Source organism: Mus caroli, unplaced genomic scaffold (assembly GCF_978045245.1).
Source record: "Mus caroli unplaced genomic scaffold, Mus_caroli_1 scaffold_18, whole genome shotgun sequence".
NCBI classification, from domain to species: domain Eukaryota; kingdom Metazoa; phylum Chordata; class Mammalia; order Rodentia; family Muridae; genus Mus; species Mus caroli.
In genome coordinates this window covers 25,712,925-25,730,212 of record NW_028227273.1, presented here as the reverse complement: position 1 = coordinate 25,730,212, position 17,288 = coordinate 25,712,925, and the positions used below count along the sequence as shown (strand labels likewise).

Genomic DNA, 17,288 nt, shown 5'->3' with positions numbered 1-17,288 from the left:
TAGCCAGACATGTAGTAGATGCCTATGTAGTAAGTAGACACATATAGTAAGTAGTTGGGCATGTAGTGGGTACACTTGTAGTAACTAAACACATGTGTAGTACGTAGATGGGCGTGTAGTAGGTGCATGTGTAGTAAGTAGATGGGCATGCAGTAGATGCAGGTGTAGTAAGTAAAGTAGATGCATGCGTGGTAAATGGATGTATTGTAGGTGGACGGATAGTGGATGCTCGGCAACTGGCTTAAAGATTCCTAAGGCCAAGAAAAAAGATACCATCACTGTGAGGGAGGGACCACTATGAACCAAATATATTCAAAATACTCAATAAGAAAAGACTTAGGGGGCTGGTGAGATGGCTCAGTGGTTAAGAGGACCCGACTGCTCTTCCGAAGGTCAGGAGTACCATCCTTAACGAGATCTGACTCCCTCTTCTGGGGTGTCTGAGGACAGCTACATACATACTTACAATAAATAAATAAATAAATAAATAAATATTAAAAAGAAAGAGAAAAGATTAGACCACTGCTGAAGGGGCTACTGATTAATGTGAATCAGTTCTAAGAGATAGGAAAAGAGGGAGTCCTCAGGCCACCCATGTCCCTGTTAGGTCAAAGGGAGACCACTAGAAGACAGCTTCCTGAAGTGGTCACCCTGGAGGAAGAACCCATGCTAATGTACAAACTTTACAATGTTTGGATCACGATTTGGAAATGCTATACAATAACTTACAAATGAAAGATTCAAACCACTTTTTCACGGTTTCTGAGCCATGTGTTGTAGTTTTGCTAACGAGTCATTATTTTCTTACCTTGTGGAACACACCATTGCCTTTGTAGCTTGCTATAATTTCTACTTTATCTCCCCATCAAAGTGTATCCATTTCCTCAAACACTTTGGAAGGGTCGAGTAATTACTTTCAGGATAATTGCAGATGCATAGCTACACACTCCACTCACAGGTCTTTTCATGGTTATTTTGTCATGGATGCAGTTTATCAATTTTCTTTTACCTCACTGTTAATACATCAAATCTCAAAGATAAATATGCTTAGCATATTGCATATAAAATATAAGCACCACAGACCAGGAAAGTACTTTAGCCTAATTGTTGGCTGTTACATTGCCGACTCCATGGCTGTTGTTTAAAGGCCTTTGAAGCACTAGATGGAAATTGATGGGAGTTATCACAATAATTCAGCTGATGGCTATTTCCCCAGTTGATTACCCCCCTCCCCGTTTCTCTAGAGGATGGCTCGAGAATCCAAAGTGCGGCACATCCGTCTGCATCACATAGTCACGTGACCTCATTGTAATCTTTAAACTTCAGAATGTTTGTTAACTTTGTCTTGTCATGTTCTTGTTAGTTAGCCTCAAAGGAGGTAAGAGAATTCCGACTACGGTTACACAAGACTGAACGTCATGACAAAGTTGCAGAATGAGCAGAGCTTATAGGAAAATTACCTATAAAAAGTTGGGTAAAGATTGGAATAGAGTTTGAAGTGATGAGTCACAGAGCAAGTGTTTCTCTAGCTTGGGGTCTTAAGACTCAGGGAGCTGTGGAGCCTGGACATTCTGACCATGGCTCACAAGCTTTCTTTCTCCAGCTACTGTGACTTATGGGTCAGCCCCCAGTCACCTGTCCTCGTTGGTGACACCAGTGACATTTTGATTTTATCGTTGTTTTTGTTGTATAGTCGTTTGTAGAGGTAGCTTTTATAGGATGAGGATGTGTGTGTGTGTGTTTACAGTGTACAAGTATGTGTGTGTGTGTGTGCATACATGTCTGCGTGTGTATACAGGTCTGTGTGTGTGTAGTCTGTGTGTGTGTTTACAGTATACAGTTGTGTGTGTGTGTGTGTGTGTGTGTGTGTGCAGGTTTGTATAGTCTGTATGTCTATGTGTTTAGAGTGTGCAGGTGTATGTCTGTGTGTATGTATACAGGTGTGTGTGTGTGTGTGTGTGTGTGTGGTTTCTGTGTCTGTGTATGTACAGTATACAGGTATGTGTGTGTACAGGTGTATATGTACAGTGTACAGGTGTTTGTGTGTATAGGTTTGTGTATGTGTGTGTGTGTTTGTGTGTGGTCTGTATGTCTGTGTGTTTACAATGTACAGGTGTGTGTATATGTGGTCTATGTGTCTGTGTGTCTGTGTATGTACAGGGGTGTGTGTAGTGTGTATAGGTGTGTGTTGTCTATGTGTCTGTGTATGTACAGTGTATAGGTGTTTGTATGTGTGTGTGTGTGTGTGTGTGTGTGTGTGTGTGTGTGTGCATGGATGGTTGTATTTGTGTTGATGTACATGTGCATGGCTCTGGGTTTCAAGGCCAGAAGTCAACCTCAGCTGTCTATATCACTTGGTCCCTCATTTTCCGATAAAAGGAATACTAGCTATTTGTCTCATCCTGTGGCAAAGACAACTTTAAAGAAAGGAGAAGTTCACTTTGGCTCACAGATTGAGGCCTCAGGTTACTGTGGTGGAGAAAGCACGGCTTAGTTGTGGGGTGAATCTCTGAGAGGGGAAGAGGTTAATCAAATGGGGAAAGAGCCATTAGCGGAATGATCATGATAACGCTCCTCAGCTTCCCACTAGTGCTTCAACAGCCTTTAAACACAGCCACCGTGGAGTGTACTGTGGGCACTGCCAGCAATGTTTCATTGTTTCCCAAGCTTTGAAAGCACGGAGTGATGAACATTCATGCCAAAACGGTTGCCTTTCTCTTTTTATTCAAAGTGTAGAACCCCTGTCTGTGTAGATACTACCCAGTTCATCTGGGTCTTCCTACTTCAACTCCTCTACTTCATACAGACCCTCACAGGTACACTCAGCGGCTGACCTAATCTACGTAAATCCTCCTAGGCATGCCCAGGGGCTTGTCTTCTAGGTCCTTCTACATCCTGTCCACTAGATAGTGAGCTATGAATATGAGCTTTCACAAAGTGTCCCTCACTGAACTTGGATGTCACTGAGTGGCCAGACTTGCCAAATAGAGAGCTCTGGAGATCACCCTGTCTCCATCTGGCCCTGATCTGGGGTGACATACATGGGCCACTGTGTCTGACATTCACCGACCAGTTTCAACAATCTACTTTCTATGCTCTGCCCTGTTTTAGTCTCTTGGGAGATTTTTCTGCGTTAACTTGCTTTTGCATTCTTTCTTGTACAGAAGCGCTCCCGAGGACAAGTGCTCTTTGACAAAGTATGCGAACATCTGAACCTGCTAGAAAAAGACTACTTTGGCCTCACGTATCGAGACGCAGAGAATCAGAAGGTGAGAGATCGAAGATGATGAACCATTAAGGCTGGTTGTGTCTTGACATACAGAAGTGGCCTGAAACCAGAGAGACATGTTGCTTTCTCAGTGTACACCCCCTGCCTCATGCTCATGCATCTTTGGGTCCCTAAATGTGCCTGATCTTTCTCTTTTCTTCATGAAGAGAATCCTTGGAAACTTCCTGTATCCTTGAATATTTTTTAAACAGTAGGTCAGTACCAATTTTTACCCTTTAGATTTAGTGCTAGAGAAGCATTTGATCAGGGTCTTTCCCCATAATATAGCTCAAACACTTTCTTGAGCTCACTATAGCTAAACATTTAGATCCTTATTTGGAAAACATGCTCATGCCCCTCCCCCGATTCTGTGATCCCCAATTATGTGGATGTGACATAAAAAATCAGAGAGGATGATATTTGCTGACTGATAACCTGTACCTGTGTAGTGTGTAACTGTCTGGTGTAAGAACCTGTGCAGGGTGTGAGTGCCTGTGTGGTGTGTGAGTACCTGTGTGGTGTGTGAGTACCTGTGTGGTGTGTGAGTTCCTGTGCGGTGTGAGTACCTGTGTGGTGTGTTTGTGAGTACCTGTGCAGGGTGTGACTGCCTGTCCAGGGTGTGCGTACCTGTGCAGGGAATGAGTACCTATGCAGGGTGTGAGTACCTGTGTGCTGTGTGAGTACCTGTGTGCTGTGTGAGTACCTGTCCTTTTGGGGAGTATCTGTCATGTGTGTGAGTAGGTGTTTGGTGTCTAGGACGTATCTCTACATGCTTGCACCTGACTAGAGATTTATCCCACAAATAAGCAAGAGACAAAGAGGGGAATTGTTTCCGTTGTGGGCACCATAAAGGCAAAGCACGGGAGTCCCTATGACTCACTTATTTTTATTGCACACAAATCAAGGATATTCCCACCGAAGCGATAGACAATGTCTGACTTCATTATTAAACATCTGGCCTTTCCAAGGAGAATTGTATCTGACATTAACTGTAAATGCACGTGTCTCCTTTGTTCACAAGGCTTGACAGGAGGCCACCAGATGTGTGGGAAGAGCCACAGTGGAGAGGGCATCCCCAGGACAGTTTCCTCCTGGTACACTTAGGGCTTGTCTATGTCCAATCATTGGCTTAGATTTTCTTCTTCTTCTTTTTTGCTTCAAGTTCATACTGTCAATTTCTTTTTCAGAACTGGTTGGACCCTGCTAAGGAAATTAAAAAGCAGATTCGGAGTAAGTTCCTTCCAGTTCTTTCATGTGGTGGGGTGGCTGTGTTTAGAAAGGGTGTTGTGTGAACTAGTAACCCACACTCACGAGGCTCATATGAAGAAGAAATGGCTCAAAGATGGATTGCCAGGTGAAATTTGATCTGACACATGGGTCTGTCTCCAGTAGGACCTGTTTTTGTCATCACGGCTCAGAAATTAAAATGACTTTGACAGGTGACCTGTACACAGATGTGAAATGCAATTTAATCAAGTTTTGCTGCACTTACCACTTAAGCATTTAAAGCTCCAAAGTTAATTATTAATGTTAAAACAGTCACTGAAGTACAGAGCCACGCTAAAATAAACCCTCCGGTGATTCTGAAAGGGGTAGCAAACCAGTTAATCTGTTGTTGTTGCCTACCTTTCCTCTCTCCCTAAAGACAAGAGATGGACATTTCTGCTGGGCTTAGTGGCACATGTTTGTAAACCCTGGCTTTGAGGAGGCTGAGGCACGAAGATCACAGGTTCAATACCTAGTCTGGAGTACTAAGTAGGACTGTCCATCTCAAAGAGACAGGAAGTCATCAATAAGAAAAAGGTGTAAATTTACTAATTGACAAAGACTATTCCTATAAGTATACCACAAAACTGGGCTATAAGTAGCTGATAATATTAAGCAAGTTGCTAAATCTAGTGTTTAGATGCAAATTAAAATGAGACATCATTTTTTTCACTTACTTGTATCAGTGAGGATTTCCTAAGTTTCAAAATCATCTTTACTGGCAAGTACCTACCAAATTGGTAGGATGAGATCTTTCAGAGCCTGGAGACCAAGGTGATGAACACGCAAGTCATGTGAATTCTAAAACTGAACAGTTTGTTCTCAGGAAAGCATTCCAGGCCTTGTGTTTTATACAACCACACTAGAGCTTGAAATCTCATAATCTGCTGTATAATGTGACTAGTGTGTTATAGAATAAGGTAATTTAGGATCCATAATAGCACAGTGACTTATGATAGAGAAATAATGGTTGGATGTTAGTATCTGTTGAGAATTGAAGACTAAGAAGCTTTTTATATAGGACAGTTTTTCCTTTACCAAGAGTTTATCATTAAAAACACTGCAAGGTGTACACACAGTATTTACACACTGCAAGGTGTACACACAGTATTTACACACTGCAAGGTGTACACACAGTATTTACATCACTGTGTTGGGGCTGCTTCCTCTTTCCCACCAGGCCATCCTTGGAGCAGAGGGTGTCAGTGCCTTTGCATAAGCCCCTCCTCCCATACCAGGTGCTTTTCTCTACCCCTTCCCTCTCTTCCCCCTCTTCTCTCCCCCCTCCTTTCTCTCCCTCTTCTCTCTCCCCTTCCCTCTCTGCCCCCTCTTCTCTCCCCCTCCTCCTCTTCCTCCCTCTCTCCCCTCTCCTCTCTCCCCTCTCCATCCTTTCTCTCTCTCCTCTCTCTCTCTCTCTCTCTCTCTCTCTCTCTCTCTCTCTCTCTCTCTCTCTCTCTCTCTCCTTTTCTCTTTCCCCCTCCCCTCTCCCTCCTTTCCCTTTACCCCTCTCTCCTAATTTTACTTTCTCAGTAGTCTCTGGTTCAGTGTCTCATTTCACTGGCTTTTGTTTAGGGCCCTGATTAGCATGTAGATTGATACTGTCTCCTTAAAATTTCCACTTGTTTGCAAATTCTCTGAAAGACTTTGCAGTTGTTCCAGTATAAGTTCAAGCAGGTGACTCCTTTGTAATAGGGGTCGTCACTGTGATACTGCGTGCACACACGTCCCAAATTAGGACACTTGCTATAACCAAAGGTTCAACACAACATTCCGAGGCTTCGGAACACAAGCCTCTGGGGTAAAGTTTAGAAACTTGGCATTTATCAGAACACATTGGGCTCTCAATCGTTTACAAATCAATAAGTAGAATAGGGGTTTTGTATTGAAAAGTTGCTTATAATCTCTAGTGATTGGTTTCCAACTCGGAGTTGTCAATAGAGTCAAGGCTTACTTGAAGTCCAAGGAAATTACGAGGCGCCATCAGTCTTCGTCCCATGAGTAATCCATTAGCTTGAATCCCACTTGCTTGGTGTAAAGCCTTGTCCTGATGTCACCTCACTATTGGTAGACACGGAAGGGGATCTGTTTTAATAAGAACTGAACACAAAAACAAGATAACACAAGTTTCAGAACAATAAAAAGATACTTTTTGAAATGGTAGAAAAATGATCACCAAAAATATATTTGAATGACAGATATTTATGATTTATAATTCTTTTTTTTACTTTTTTTTAAATTTAATTTTATTTGTAATTCATTTTTTACACTTCATATTCCATTCCCCACCCCTCTGCATCCACCTTCTGACTGCTCTACATTCCACACCTCCTCCCCACCCCACCCCATTTCCATGTGGATGCCCTCACCCCCCACCCCACCTGACCTCTAAACTTCCTGGGGCCTCCAGTCTCTTGAGGGTTAGGTGCATCATCTCTGAATGAACACAGACCCAGAAGTCCTCTACTGTATGTGTGTTGGGGGCCTCATATCAGCTGGTGTATGCTGTCTGTTTGGTGGTCCAGTGTTTGAGAGATCTCGGGGATCCAGATTAACCAAGACCACTGGTACTCCTACAGAATTGCCCTTCTCCTCAGGCTTATAATTCTTAAAGTTCATGTTTCATTTATTGTCTTGAATGTCTTGGAAATGGCATCAAGTACCCAATAATAGCTGACTGGGTGCTACGAACTCTTTGGCTTATAGAACCTTAAGCGTGAGGTAGGTGGTGGTAGTTCGGAGAATAAACAAGAAGTCACAAGTGGAGCTGTGACATTGATGACAGAAATGTAGACACTGACAGAGCCAAGCATTGCCACATCTGCAGGAGACGGAAGGGTGATGCTGCTCCTTTGTCCGGGGTGTCTGGGAATGGCTTGTGGCTCCCGGAAGGGGGAGGAAGGGGGAGAATGACCTACTTTTATAAGTGTCCCTCCTCTACCTCCCATGAAGCTATGATCTATACATGGATTAAGCCAGTCATGAAGTTAGAACTGGTATTATCCAGTCACATCCTAAAGGCCCTACCTAAGCACGGCTTTGGTAAGGACCAAGCCTTCGACATGAGTTCCGAGGGAACATTTTAAATCCAAAGCACAGCACCCAGTAAACCCAGGCACTGCTTTAAGGGTAGACAGGAACAGATAGGGCAGAGGAGTGCAGAGGCCAACATCTGCTTGATACTTTTGCTTCTGGAGAAGACTTCAAAGATGCCTTGGGCAAAACATGGCACGATGTTTAAAAAAAAAAAAAAAGGCTCATGTGACTCAGGGGTGGGATTGGGTGACATCCAGGGATTGGGTGACGTCTGGGTATCCACTGCATCAAGACTTTCTCTTGAGCGAGAAAGAACTCTTCAGTAGCTACAGAGCAGCCCGTTTATTGAAAGCAATATTCACTACCACAAACCTTTCCCATAAACTACATAGATGTTTGCTAGTCCCTTGACATTTATCATAATGAGATTTGGCCTGCAATAACAAAGAGGAAAGGACCTAGGAGATGGGAGTTCTGTGTGTCCTTGGCATATATGCTACCGAGAAATCCATAGCAGTAAATCTAGCCAGTGCCAGCTCTCTGGTACAGGATTACCCCTGTGGTTGACTTACCTTCCCACTGACAGAGCTAGATCCTTGATTATGAGAAAAGGAGACAATTTGGTCACTTTCCTTGATTGCTGAAAGGGCGAGTAAATGACTTGACTGGGGACAAGATTTGAAGTTAAATTATCTATAGGGTTCCGGTAGCAGTGGGCAAATGGTGCCTGATGTTGCTGCCCTGAGCCGAGGCACTCCGAGCTTTGAATTAAAATCGTACGTAGATGGTAGTTCCCTAAGGATTTGTTCTGATTATTGTTTCTCTCCTATCTCTGCAGGTGGTGCTTGGCATTTTTCATTTAATGTGAAGTTTTACCCACCAGACCCTGCCCAGCTATCAGAAGATATCACCAGGTATTTGGAAGTTGGCTGTGGGAACTGTAGGTGTGTCAGGAGAGCCATGCATGCCTTCAGTGCTCTGAGAAAGAGCATGCATGTCTGGTAGCCTGACAGTTGGTGTCTCTCACATAGCAGACGAAAGGCAACTGAATGAGCACAAACATGGGTCCCCACCATTGAGTCCCCAGTAAAAGGCTGATATTTCTGTCTGTCTGATCCTCCTGGGAAAACATGCAAAATTGAGAGATAGTCACCCACCCTGCATGGGATTCGGCCATACATGATATAGGGGCAACACTGAGTGATGCTGCTTTAAAGTTAAATCACAAATATCCTTATACGCTTATATTCTGTATGTTACCAACCTGAAACTTTATAGCCTAACAGAGTGAGCAAGAGAGAGAGAGAGAGAGAGAGAGAGAGAGAGAGAGAGAGAGAGAGAGAGAGAGATTGTTTGATTAAGAGAAAGGAGAATTGGGAACAAAACACCCATGGAAAGAGTTACAGAGATAAAGTTTGGAGCTGTGACGAAAGGATGGACCATCTAAAGACTGCCATATCCAGGGATCCATCCCATAATAAGCTTCCAAACGCTGACACCATTGCATACACTAGCAAGATTTTGCTGAAAGGACCCAGATATAGCTGTCTCTTGTGAGACAATGCCGGGGCCTAGCAAACACAGAAGTGGATGCTCACAGTCAGCTATTGGATGTATCACAGGGCCCCCAATGGAGAAGGAGCTAAAGGGATCTGCAACCCTATAGGTGGAACAACAATATGAACTAACCAGTACCCCGGAGCTCTTGACTCTAGCTGCATATGTATCAAAAGATGGCCTAGTCGGCCATCACTGGAAAGAGAGGCCCATTGGACTTGCAAATTTTATATGCCCCAGTACAGGGAACACCAGGGCCAAAAAAAAAAAAAGAGGAAGGAAGGAAGGAGAATGAATCATTGTAAGAGTTCACTTTCTTTTTTTTTTTGGTTTTGTTTTTCGAGACAGGGTTTCTCTGTGTAGCCCTGGCTGTCCTGGAACTCACTCTGCCTCTGCCTCCCAAATTCTGGGATTAAAGGCATGCGCCACCACGCCCAAGAGTTCACTTTCTTATGTACGTAAAATGATAGTTGTTTTCTGGGAAGATATTAAGAAGTGGATCTAACAGACAAATATTCCCATTTGATGGTTGAACTTAGAGAATGAACTTAATCTGTTCTCGCTCCTGTCCCCAAAACAACAAAGACAAACAGATATTTACTTGATGCGTTCTGGTGCCTACGAGTTCAAGACTCTTCTGGTGAGGGTCTTGTCCTCCCGGGGGGAGACTCCCTGTAGCATTTGTTTAAAGGCACTAATCGAATTTATAAAGCTTCTCCCTCAGAATCTAACCATCTCTCAAAGCCCCACCCAGCCCATCACAGGGATGGATGAGACTAGCATTTCAGGGTTTGGATCTGGGGGCAGACGCCCAGGATGTGGGTGTCCCAGACGGTCATTCTCAGTCTGCATGTCTCTGTTGATGTTTCTGCACTGTGATTTCAAAGTCCCATCCCTCGCTGTGCGTGGTGGTGAGGCTGTGACCAAGAGACGTCCCATCCCTCGCTGTACATGGTGGTGAGGCTGTGACCAAGATGTCTTAGTTCCGTGTGCCCGTGATTTTCTGTGTGAGTCTCACATCTTTTTTGGAAGGTTTTTCAAAGAAAAGAAATGACCCAAACCAGTGTCCCTCCACTTGCTGCATTGGAATATGATTTTATCAAAATTCTCAAAAAGCGTAGTGATTAGTTCTAGGGATATCTTTTCTATTTGCAAGAAATGAGAGAAAATTTGTACTTTGTCTTTATAAAGACACGTCTGCTCAGGACTGAACAATTAGTTACGACTAATTTGTGCCTATCGACCTGACCCTAAATGTACATGGACTTGTAAATTCATGCCCAATTCCTGACTTCTGTGTAGTGTCCGTAGAACCTGTGGGATGTGTAAGCATTCTAATATATGAATTACATAAACTCTGCATCTGTCCATGGCCAAACTTACTGCAGACCTGCAGACTTCTCTCTCACATGAAGGGTAGATGATTCTTTTTTTTTTTTGTCTTTATCATTACTTTATTGCTTATGCTACATATTCCAATTTATTTTTTTAAAAAAGTAAGGCACATGAAAAGCCTCCTGTGCAAGTTTCATATTATTTTAAAGTTCTATTGGCTGATAAAAGCATTGCAACTATAGAATTAGAGACATCTAGAAAAGTAGATGATTCTTACCATTAAAGATCGTCGGTGTCAGCACTGACTCTGTGGGGAATGGTCATCTGTTTTATTATCTCCTTATTATTTTATGTTTTATATCCATGAATCTCAAATAAACAGAAAATAGATCTGCTACTAATGTAGTTGTTTTATGACATCATGGCAGAATTATATGAAAAAAATGGGTTTTGTATTTCTTCCTTTTAAAACTATTTGCCTATAATGACAAAAGATTCCCCTTATTTCAAGGTAGAAGACTTTTACAGTATTTGTGCCAGCAAGCCTCCAGGAAGACGTCACACTGGAGTGAGATGAAAGAGTAGAAATTACAGGTCCTTAGAAAGACAACCACTCTAGATGCTCCATCCTTTCGTCTCAGCTCTCTGTAACTCCTTCCATGGGTGTTTTGTTCCCAATTCTCAGAAGGGGCAAAGTGACCACACTTTGGTCTTTGTTCGTCTTGAGTTTCATGTGTTTTGCAACTTGTATCTTGGGTATTCTAAGTTTCTGGGCTAGTATCCACTTATCAGTGAGTACATATTGTATGAGTTCCTTTGTGATTGGGTTACCTCAGTCAGGATGATGCCCTTCAGGTCCATCCATTTGCCTAGGAATTTCATAAATTCTTCTTTTTAATAGCTGAGTAGTACTCCATTGTGTTAATGTATCACATTTTCTGTATCCATTCCTCTGTTGAGGGACATCTGGGTTCTTTCCAGCTTCTGGCTATTATAAATAAGGCTGCTATGAACATAGTGGAGCATGTGTCCTTATTACCAGTTGGAACATCTTCTGGATATATGCCCAGGAGAGGTATTGCGGGATCCTTCGGTACCATCTAGAGACTGCCGCACCCGGGGATCCAGCCCATAATAAGCATCCAAACTCAGACACCATTGCATACACCATCAAGATTTTGCTGAAAGGACCCTGATATAGCTGTCTCTTGTGAGGCTATGCCAGTGCCTGGCAAACACAGAAGTGGATGCTCACAGTCAGCTATTGGATGGAACACAGGGCCCCCAATGGAGGAGCTAGAGAAAGAACCCAAGGAGCTAAAGGGGTCTGCAACCCTATAGATGGAACAACAATATAAACTAACCAGTACCCCCAGAGCTCATATCTCTAGCTGCATATGTAGCAGAAGATGGCCTAGTCAGCAATCATTGGGAAGAGAGGCCCATTGGACATGCAAACTTTATATGCCCCAGTACAGGGGAACGCCAGGGGCAAAAAGTGGGAGTGGGTGGGTAGGGGAGGGGGTGTATGGGGACTTTTGGGATAGCATTGGAAATGTAAATGAAGAAAATACCTAATTAAAAAAAAAGTAAAAGAAAAAAAAAAGAAAAAGAAAGACAACCACTGGGCTGGAGAGTTGGCTCAGCAGTTAAGAGCACTGACTGTTCATCCAGAGGTCCTGAATTCAAATCCCAGCAACCCAGATAGTGGCTCACAACCATCTGTAATGAGATTGGATGCTCTCTTCTGGTGTGTCTGAAGACAGCGACAGTGTACTTACATATATAAATAAATAAATCTTTTTTAAAAAAAAAGAAAGAAATACAGCCACTGAGAGTAGAGTGCCTAACCCTCAGCTGTTGGGTTAGCTGAGCTTGTCTTGGGTATATTACAAGTCCTGTTGGGTTAGCTGAGCTTGTTTTGGGTATATTACAAGTCCTGTTGTCTAGACTTCAGTATAAGCCCTCCCCAAAGTCTGCCTGGGTCTGATGGATATTACAGCTCACCCCCAACTGATTTGCAAAATACTAGGGAATTACATCTTTAAATGTCTTTCCTTCTGGGCTTGGTTGATTAAGCCTTGTTTTATTACTAAAAGGTCCTGATTCTAGGTTCTCTAAATACTATTCATAGCCTGGTTCCTCCTCCTTACATAGATTGTTTATAGTTGAAATCATGAGGAAAGTATGCAGATGTGTCCTTATAGACGTTAGTGGCCTGGGAGAAATTGTTTATGAATACTAAATGCTCTCCTTTTGTCTGATTCCTCGGTAATCTCATGCATGGATGTGATGCTTTTAGAACGTGTTCCCCCGCACCGCCCCTTCCGCCTCTTTTAACCCGTGATAACGCTAACTTTCTCTTTGTTCTTTCGGCCCCTGGAAGGTACTACCTCTGCTTGCAGCTGCGAGATGATATTGTGTCTGGACGGCTACCCTGTTCCTTCGTGACTCTTGCGCTGCTGGGCTCCTACACGGTGCAGTCAGAGCTCGGCGACTACGATCCTGATGAATGTGGGAATGACTACATCAGTGAGTTCCGCTTTGCGCCAAACCACACGAAAGAACTGGAGGATAAAGTGATCGAGCTGCACAAGAGCCACAGGTTGGTACCGAGAGCTGGTGTGCGTCCATCGTGGGCTTTGCAGTAAGAGCATCAGGTCTCCAGCCAGGTTCCGATTCCAGGGTCTGAGGGTGGGGCGGAGCCTACACGTGCTCAAAATGGTAGCCTGGGTAAACTCCCTCTCAAAATATCCAGGCATTCATTTGTGATTCCTACAAAGCTGTATGTCTCAAGATTATTTTCCCACGTTTTTGCTAAGTATCTGTTACTCACAATGTTCAGGAACAGAGGTGTTTCAGATTTCGGATGTTTTCAGACTATAGAATAGTCATATAGCCTAGTAACACATCTTTGGGATGAGATGAGAGTCTAAATAGGAAATTCTGTATATGTTTCATAAACACCTGACATGCATGACTTCCAGGTGTCTTTATACAGTATTTTTAGAATGTCTCAACCATCATAACAGTACCTTTAAAAGATTCAGATTTTTGCCGGGCGTGGTGGCACACACCTTTAATCCTAGCACTTGGGAAGCAGAGGCAGGCGGATTTCTGAGTTCGAGACCAGCCTGGTCTACAGAGTGAGTTCCAGGACAGCCAGGGCTACACAGAGAAACCCTGTCTCAAAAAACCAAAAAAAAAAAAAAAAAAATTCAGATTTTTTAGAGCATTTCAGCTTTGGAGTTTTGAATTAGAGATGTTCAAACTCGAACCTGTTTCCCAGTGGAGGCTTTCTTACAAGATAGGAGGGAGCTAAGTGGGAGCTCTTTCAGGCCTCCCACCCTCCCCATCCCCCTGGAAGCAGCAGACAGCAGATGGGCATGGAGGAGCAGGCCAGTTGCTTTTCCCTTTCAATTCCAATTGATTAGAGGGAGGTGTAACACATCCTTCTTCCTGACCAGAGGAATGACGCCAGCTGAAGCCGAGATGCATTTCCTCGAAAATGCCAAAAAGCTCTCCATGTACGGGGTGGACCTACACCACGCCAAGGTAAGCGCGTTCCAACTCTCATCTGCTTTGATTGTGTTACTGCCACAAGCTGGATTCTGTACCTTGTTTCATGGAAGTGAATATTTCTGTGCTTCGAACCTGTGCGCTTTTGAACCCTTCTCTGTGTAAAAAGCAGATAGCGTTCATCTTTGTAGGGAGGTGGGCGGGTTTTGTGGCGCAGACCTACATTACTGCTGGGCAGTACTCATGGAAACCAGGCACACATAGGTGAAGTCTCTGTCCCCTGTTGATTCCACAGTACTTACCCTTGACCTAGGAGCCCTAGCTCGCGCTGCCTCACTGGTGCAAACATATCTCTCACTCTCTGCTGACATGTGACCTTTGTGCCCCACTACCCTGTCTCTACCCTATCCTTAAACATACCCTCCTTATCTGAACAGTCCTGCTCCTGTCTGTCTGTCTATCTGATGCTGGCCGATTGTCCAAAACCAAGCATCCATCTGTTATGTGTTATGTACTGTTCTTGCCCTGTTTGGAAATCCCACCAAGCACTCAGTGAGTTTGTGTTAGTTAAACTTAAAGAATCCTGCTCTGAAGTTGAACTGCTCTGACCTATGTATCCAGTGCTTTGAAATAGGGTTTGCTTATCAAGTACAGCAGCTGAAGAGTAGCCATTCAGGGTAAGTTAAGGACTGCCTTCCGGACTAGTAATGGATGTAGTGTTGGAGGTGCACCTGGGAAAGAAGAAGTTGGAATTCAGTCCCAGGAGGGTTTTGACCTTGTGTGATGGTTCATCTAGACTCCTCCTCCTCAGCATTGCCAGGCTGAGTCTACGACTGCACGTCTACTGTTTAGACAGCTGTGAGCAGACTGACTGCGAAAATACAAGAAGCACTTTTAAAAAGCGCCTATCAACAAGATATGTGAAACTTGGTTGGGGACTCTAGAGATGGAATCTCTGTTATCCTTTTCAAAGGGTCGGTCCTTAACCATCACGGGTACTTCTGTCTGCTGAGGCTGACAAGATAATATTGGTCTTGTATAGGAATAAGGATTTGACCTCTGGTAGATGTCCCCAGTTTTAGCCTGGAACACAAAAGAATTATGTGGTTTACAGCTTCTCAGGAAGTCAGTCTTACACAGTCCATTCTGAAGCCTAGGGATAAGGAGATTCCAAGTGGCCAAGGTCAAGCATTCATCTCCCAACCATGATAAACAAAGAAAAGGAGGTCTCTGCTCTGTAAGTCCTGTTGATAGTAAACTTTTCTCTGTCCTTCTTGGGGGCATCTCTCTATGATAACATTCACATGCCTACTGTGCTGGCTGTGTAGACACACCTGGGCATGATGCCCTTCACATGCCTATCAGGCTGGCAGTGTGGACAGACCTGGGTATGTCAGCCTGTCCTGGGGAAGCTCTAGGGTTAACCTTTGGGGAATGGGGCAAGTCTACTTACTGTGAGGTTAGACAGGAAAATGGTAGGCATCTGGACTTGATGGGTCATGTCTATGCGGTTTGATTGGTTATGTCTTTGGATCACATCGATGAGCATTCCTGAGGACAAGCACTTCTCAGGCACACGTACTAGATTAGCATGGCTGGTGCTTCTGCCAGGCATATGCTGGTATGTTACATGCCATGCTCCTTGCTCTGTGTGTGCGTGTGATGTCAGTAGCAGGCGCCTTTTTTACTTGTTTTTGATGTTTTGGTTTGTTTTGTCTTTTCTGGTATGCCAGGTATACATTTAGGTAGTGATTTCAAAGTAAAACTAAGGACATCCAGCAAAACTTTATTGTAAATCTAAATGTTTGCTCCAGTTGGGTAAAAGGTGAAAAAAATGAACGTGGCAAGATAACCTGAGTGACTGTGGAACGATTTTTGCATGACATCATGCACTGAGATCCACTTACTACCTAGAAATAAAGATTAGTGCATCGTTTAGGGAAGTGCAGCCCCAGAGGGATCATTGCTACCAGGAAATCAAGCCACTTAACATAGCAGTGGCCACTGAACTTAAATAGATGGCCACTTTTTATTTAATAATATGATTTGAAATTATGCCAATTAACAAAGCATGAATTATGGAAGTGGAATGCAGCCTGTTACAGGATTTTATCTAAATATTAAGTGTAACAAGTGATTCCATTGTAGACTCTTATCATTTCAAGAAGGAAATTGAACAAATTCAATTAGTGCTAATTTCCTGTCATCAGTGAGATGCTTCCCTTAGGTGGGTGGCTTGAGTGTCTTTGAGCTTAAGATTCATTCAAACATTCTGGATTGCCCTCTTAGACCAATGAGAAATACCTGTATTTGGGAATGGTCTTGTGTTTGGGAAACCTGTATGTGTTTGTTTATCACTTAATATCCATCTTACTGGGTTTTGTCAAATTTATTTGATGTAAGATTATAAAGTAAGTGTGTGTGTGTGTGTGTGTGTGTGTGTGTGTGTGTGTGTGTGTGTGTTCCTATCAGGTGCCCTGTGAATGAACTATTGAAGGACAGTAATAGTTGAGTAGTGACTCTGGGTGGAGAGAAAGGCTACATACGGTGATGAATACCTGTCCCCTGAGCACTCCAGTGACAGAGGCAAGAAGATTAACAATGTAAGACCATCAGAGCCACAAAGCAAGATCTCAGACAATAAAGTCCCAGTCTGTCATTCAGTAGCAAAGCAAAGCTTCAGGTTAACTCCTCCGTGCTGCCAGAAAACATAAAGAAATGATTGAAAATGAATTAAAGTGATAACAGAACTCATTGCCTTCAATAGGACGGGCAGATACACCCCAGGTCTGTCTACAGGGCCAGTGCAGTAGGCATGTGAGTGCCGCCACAGAGAGGCGCCCCCAAGAAGGAGGGTGAAAATTTAATTGTCAAAGATCCCTGAGATTAGCTCAATCTGTAGCCTCTGGCAGAACTTGCCTTCAGAAATACCTTCTGCTCTTGTGCCGTTAATGAGCTACATACAGACTTCATAGTTTCCTTTTTCATTCACTGTGGCTTTTAACAAACATGACTTGATACTGCTGTGCTGGTTGGTTACAGAGGCAAGACATTGCAGTTCTAGATGGCTAAGTCTCCAGGGGAAGGGAGAGCAAGGGAGCCAGGGTCTCAGCACCTCTGCCTAACAGGTGTGCTGGTGATGAAGGTGACTTAGGGACACCGAGTCACACTCAGTAAGGAGCAGGAGGGGGTGGGGTTCCCTTAATTTCTCTGTGAAGGACCCTGTGTTCCTTATGTTTCATGACACTGATAAGTGAAGAGAAATATAGATAGTAATGAAAATGGTTTTAAATATCCTTTTTCTCTTTGG

General features: G+C 43.5%; 1 protein-coding gene across 15 annotated transcripts in view; it reads left to right on the top strand.

The window, feature by feature from the left end:
• Epb41l3 (erythrocyte membrane protein band 4.1 like 3) overlaps positions 1–17,288 on the top strand; it is a 173,509-nt gene that overhangs the window by 116,929 nt on the left and 39,292 nt on the right. For all 15 annotated transcript variants that reach the window (XM_085832867.1, XM_085832862.1, XM_029471192.2 and 12 more), the window contains exons 4-8: positions 3,165–3,269; positions 4,456–4,498; positions 8,406–8,481; positions 12,846–13,064; positions 13,927–14,014. In XM_085832867.1, coding sequence (XP_085688993.1) covers positions 3,165–3,269; positions 4,456–4,498; positions 8,406–8,481; positions 12,846–13,064; positions 13,927–14,014 — 531 coding nt within the window. The remainder of the gene's footprint in view (positions 1–3,164; positions 3,270–4,455; positions 4,499–8,405; positions 8,482–12,845; positions 13,065–13,926; positions 14,015–17,288) is intronic.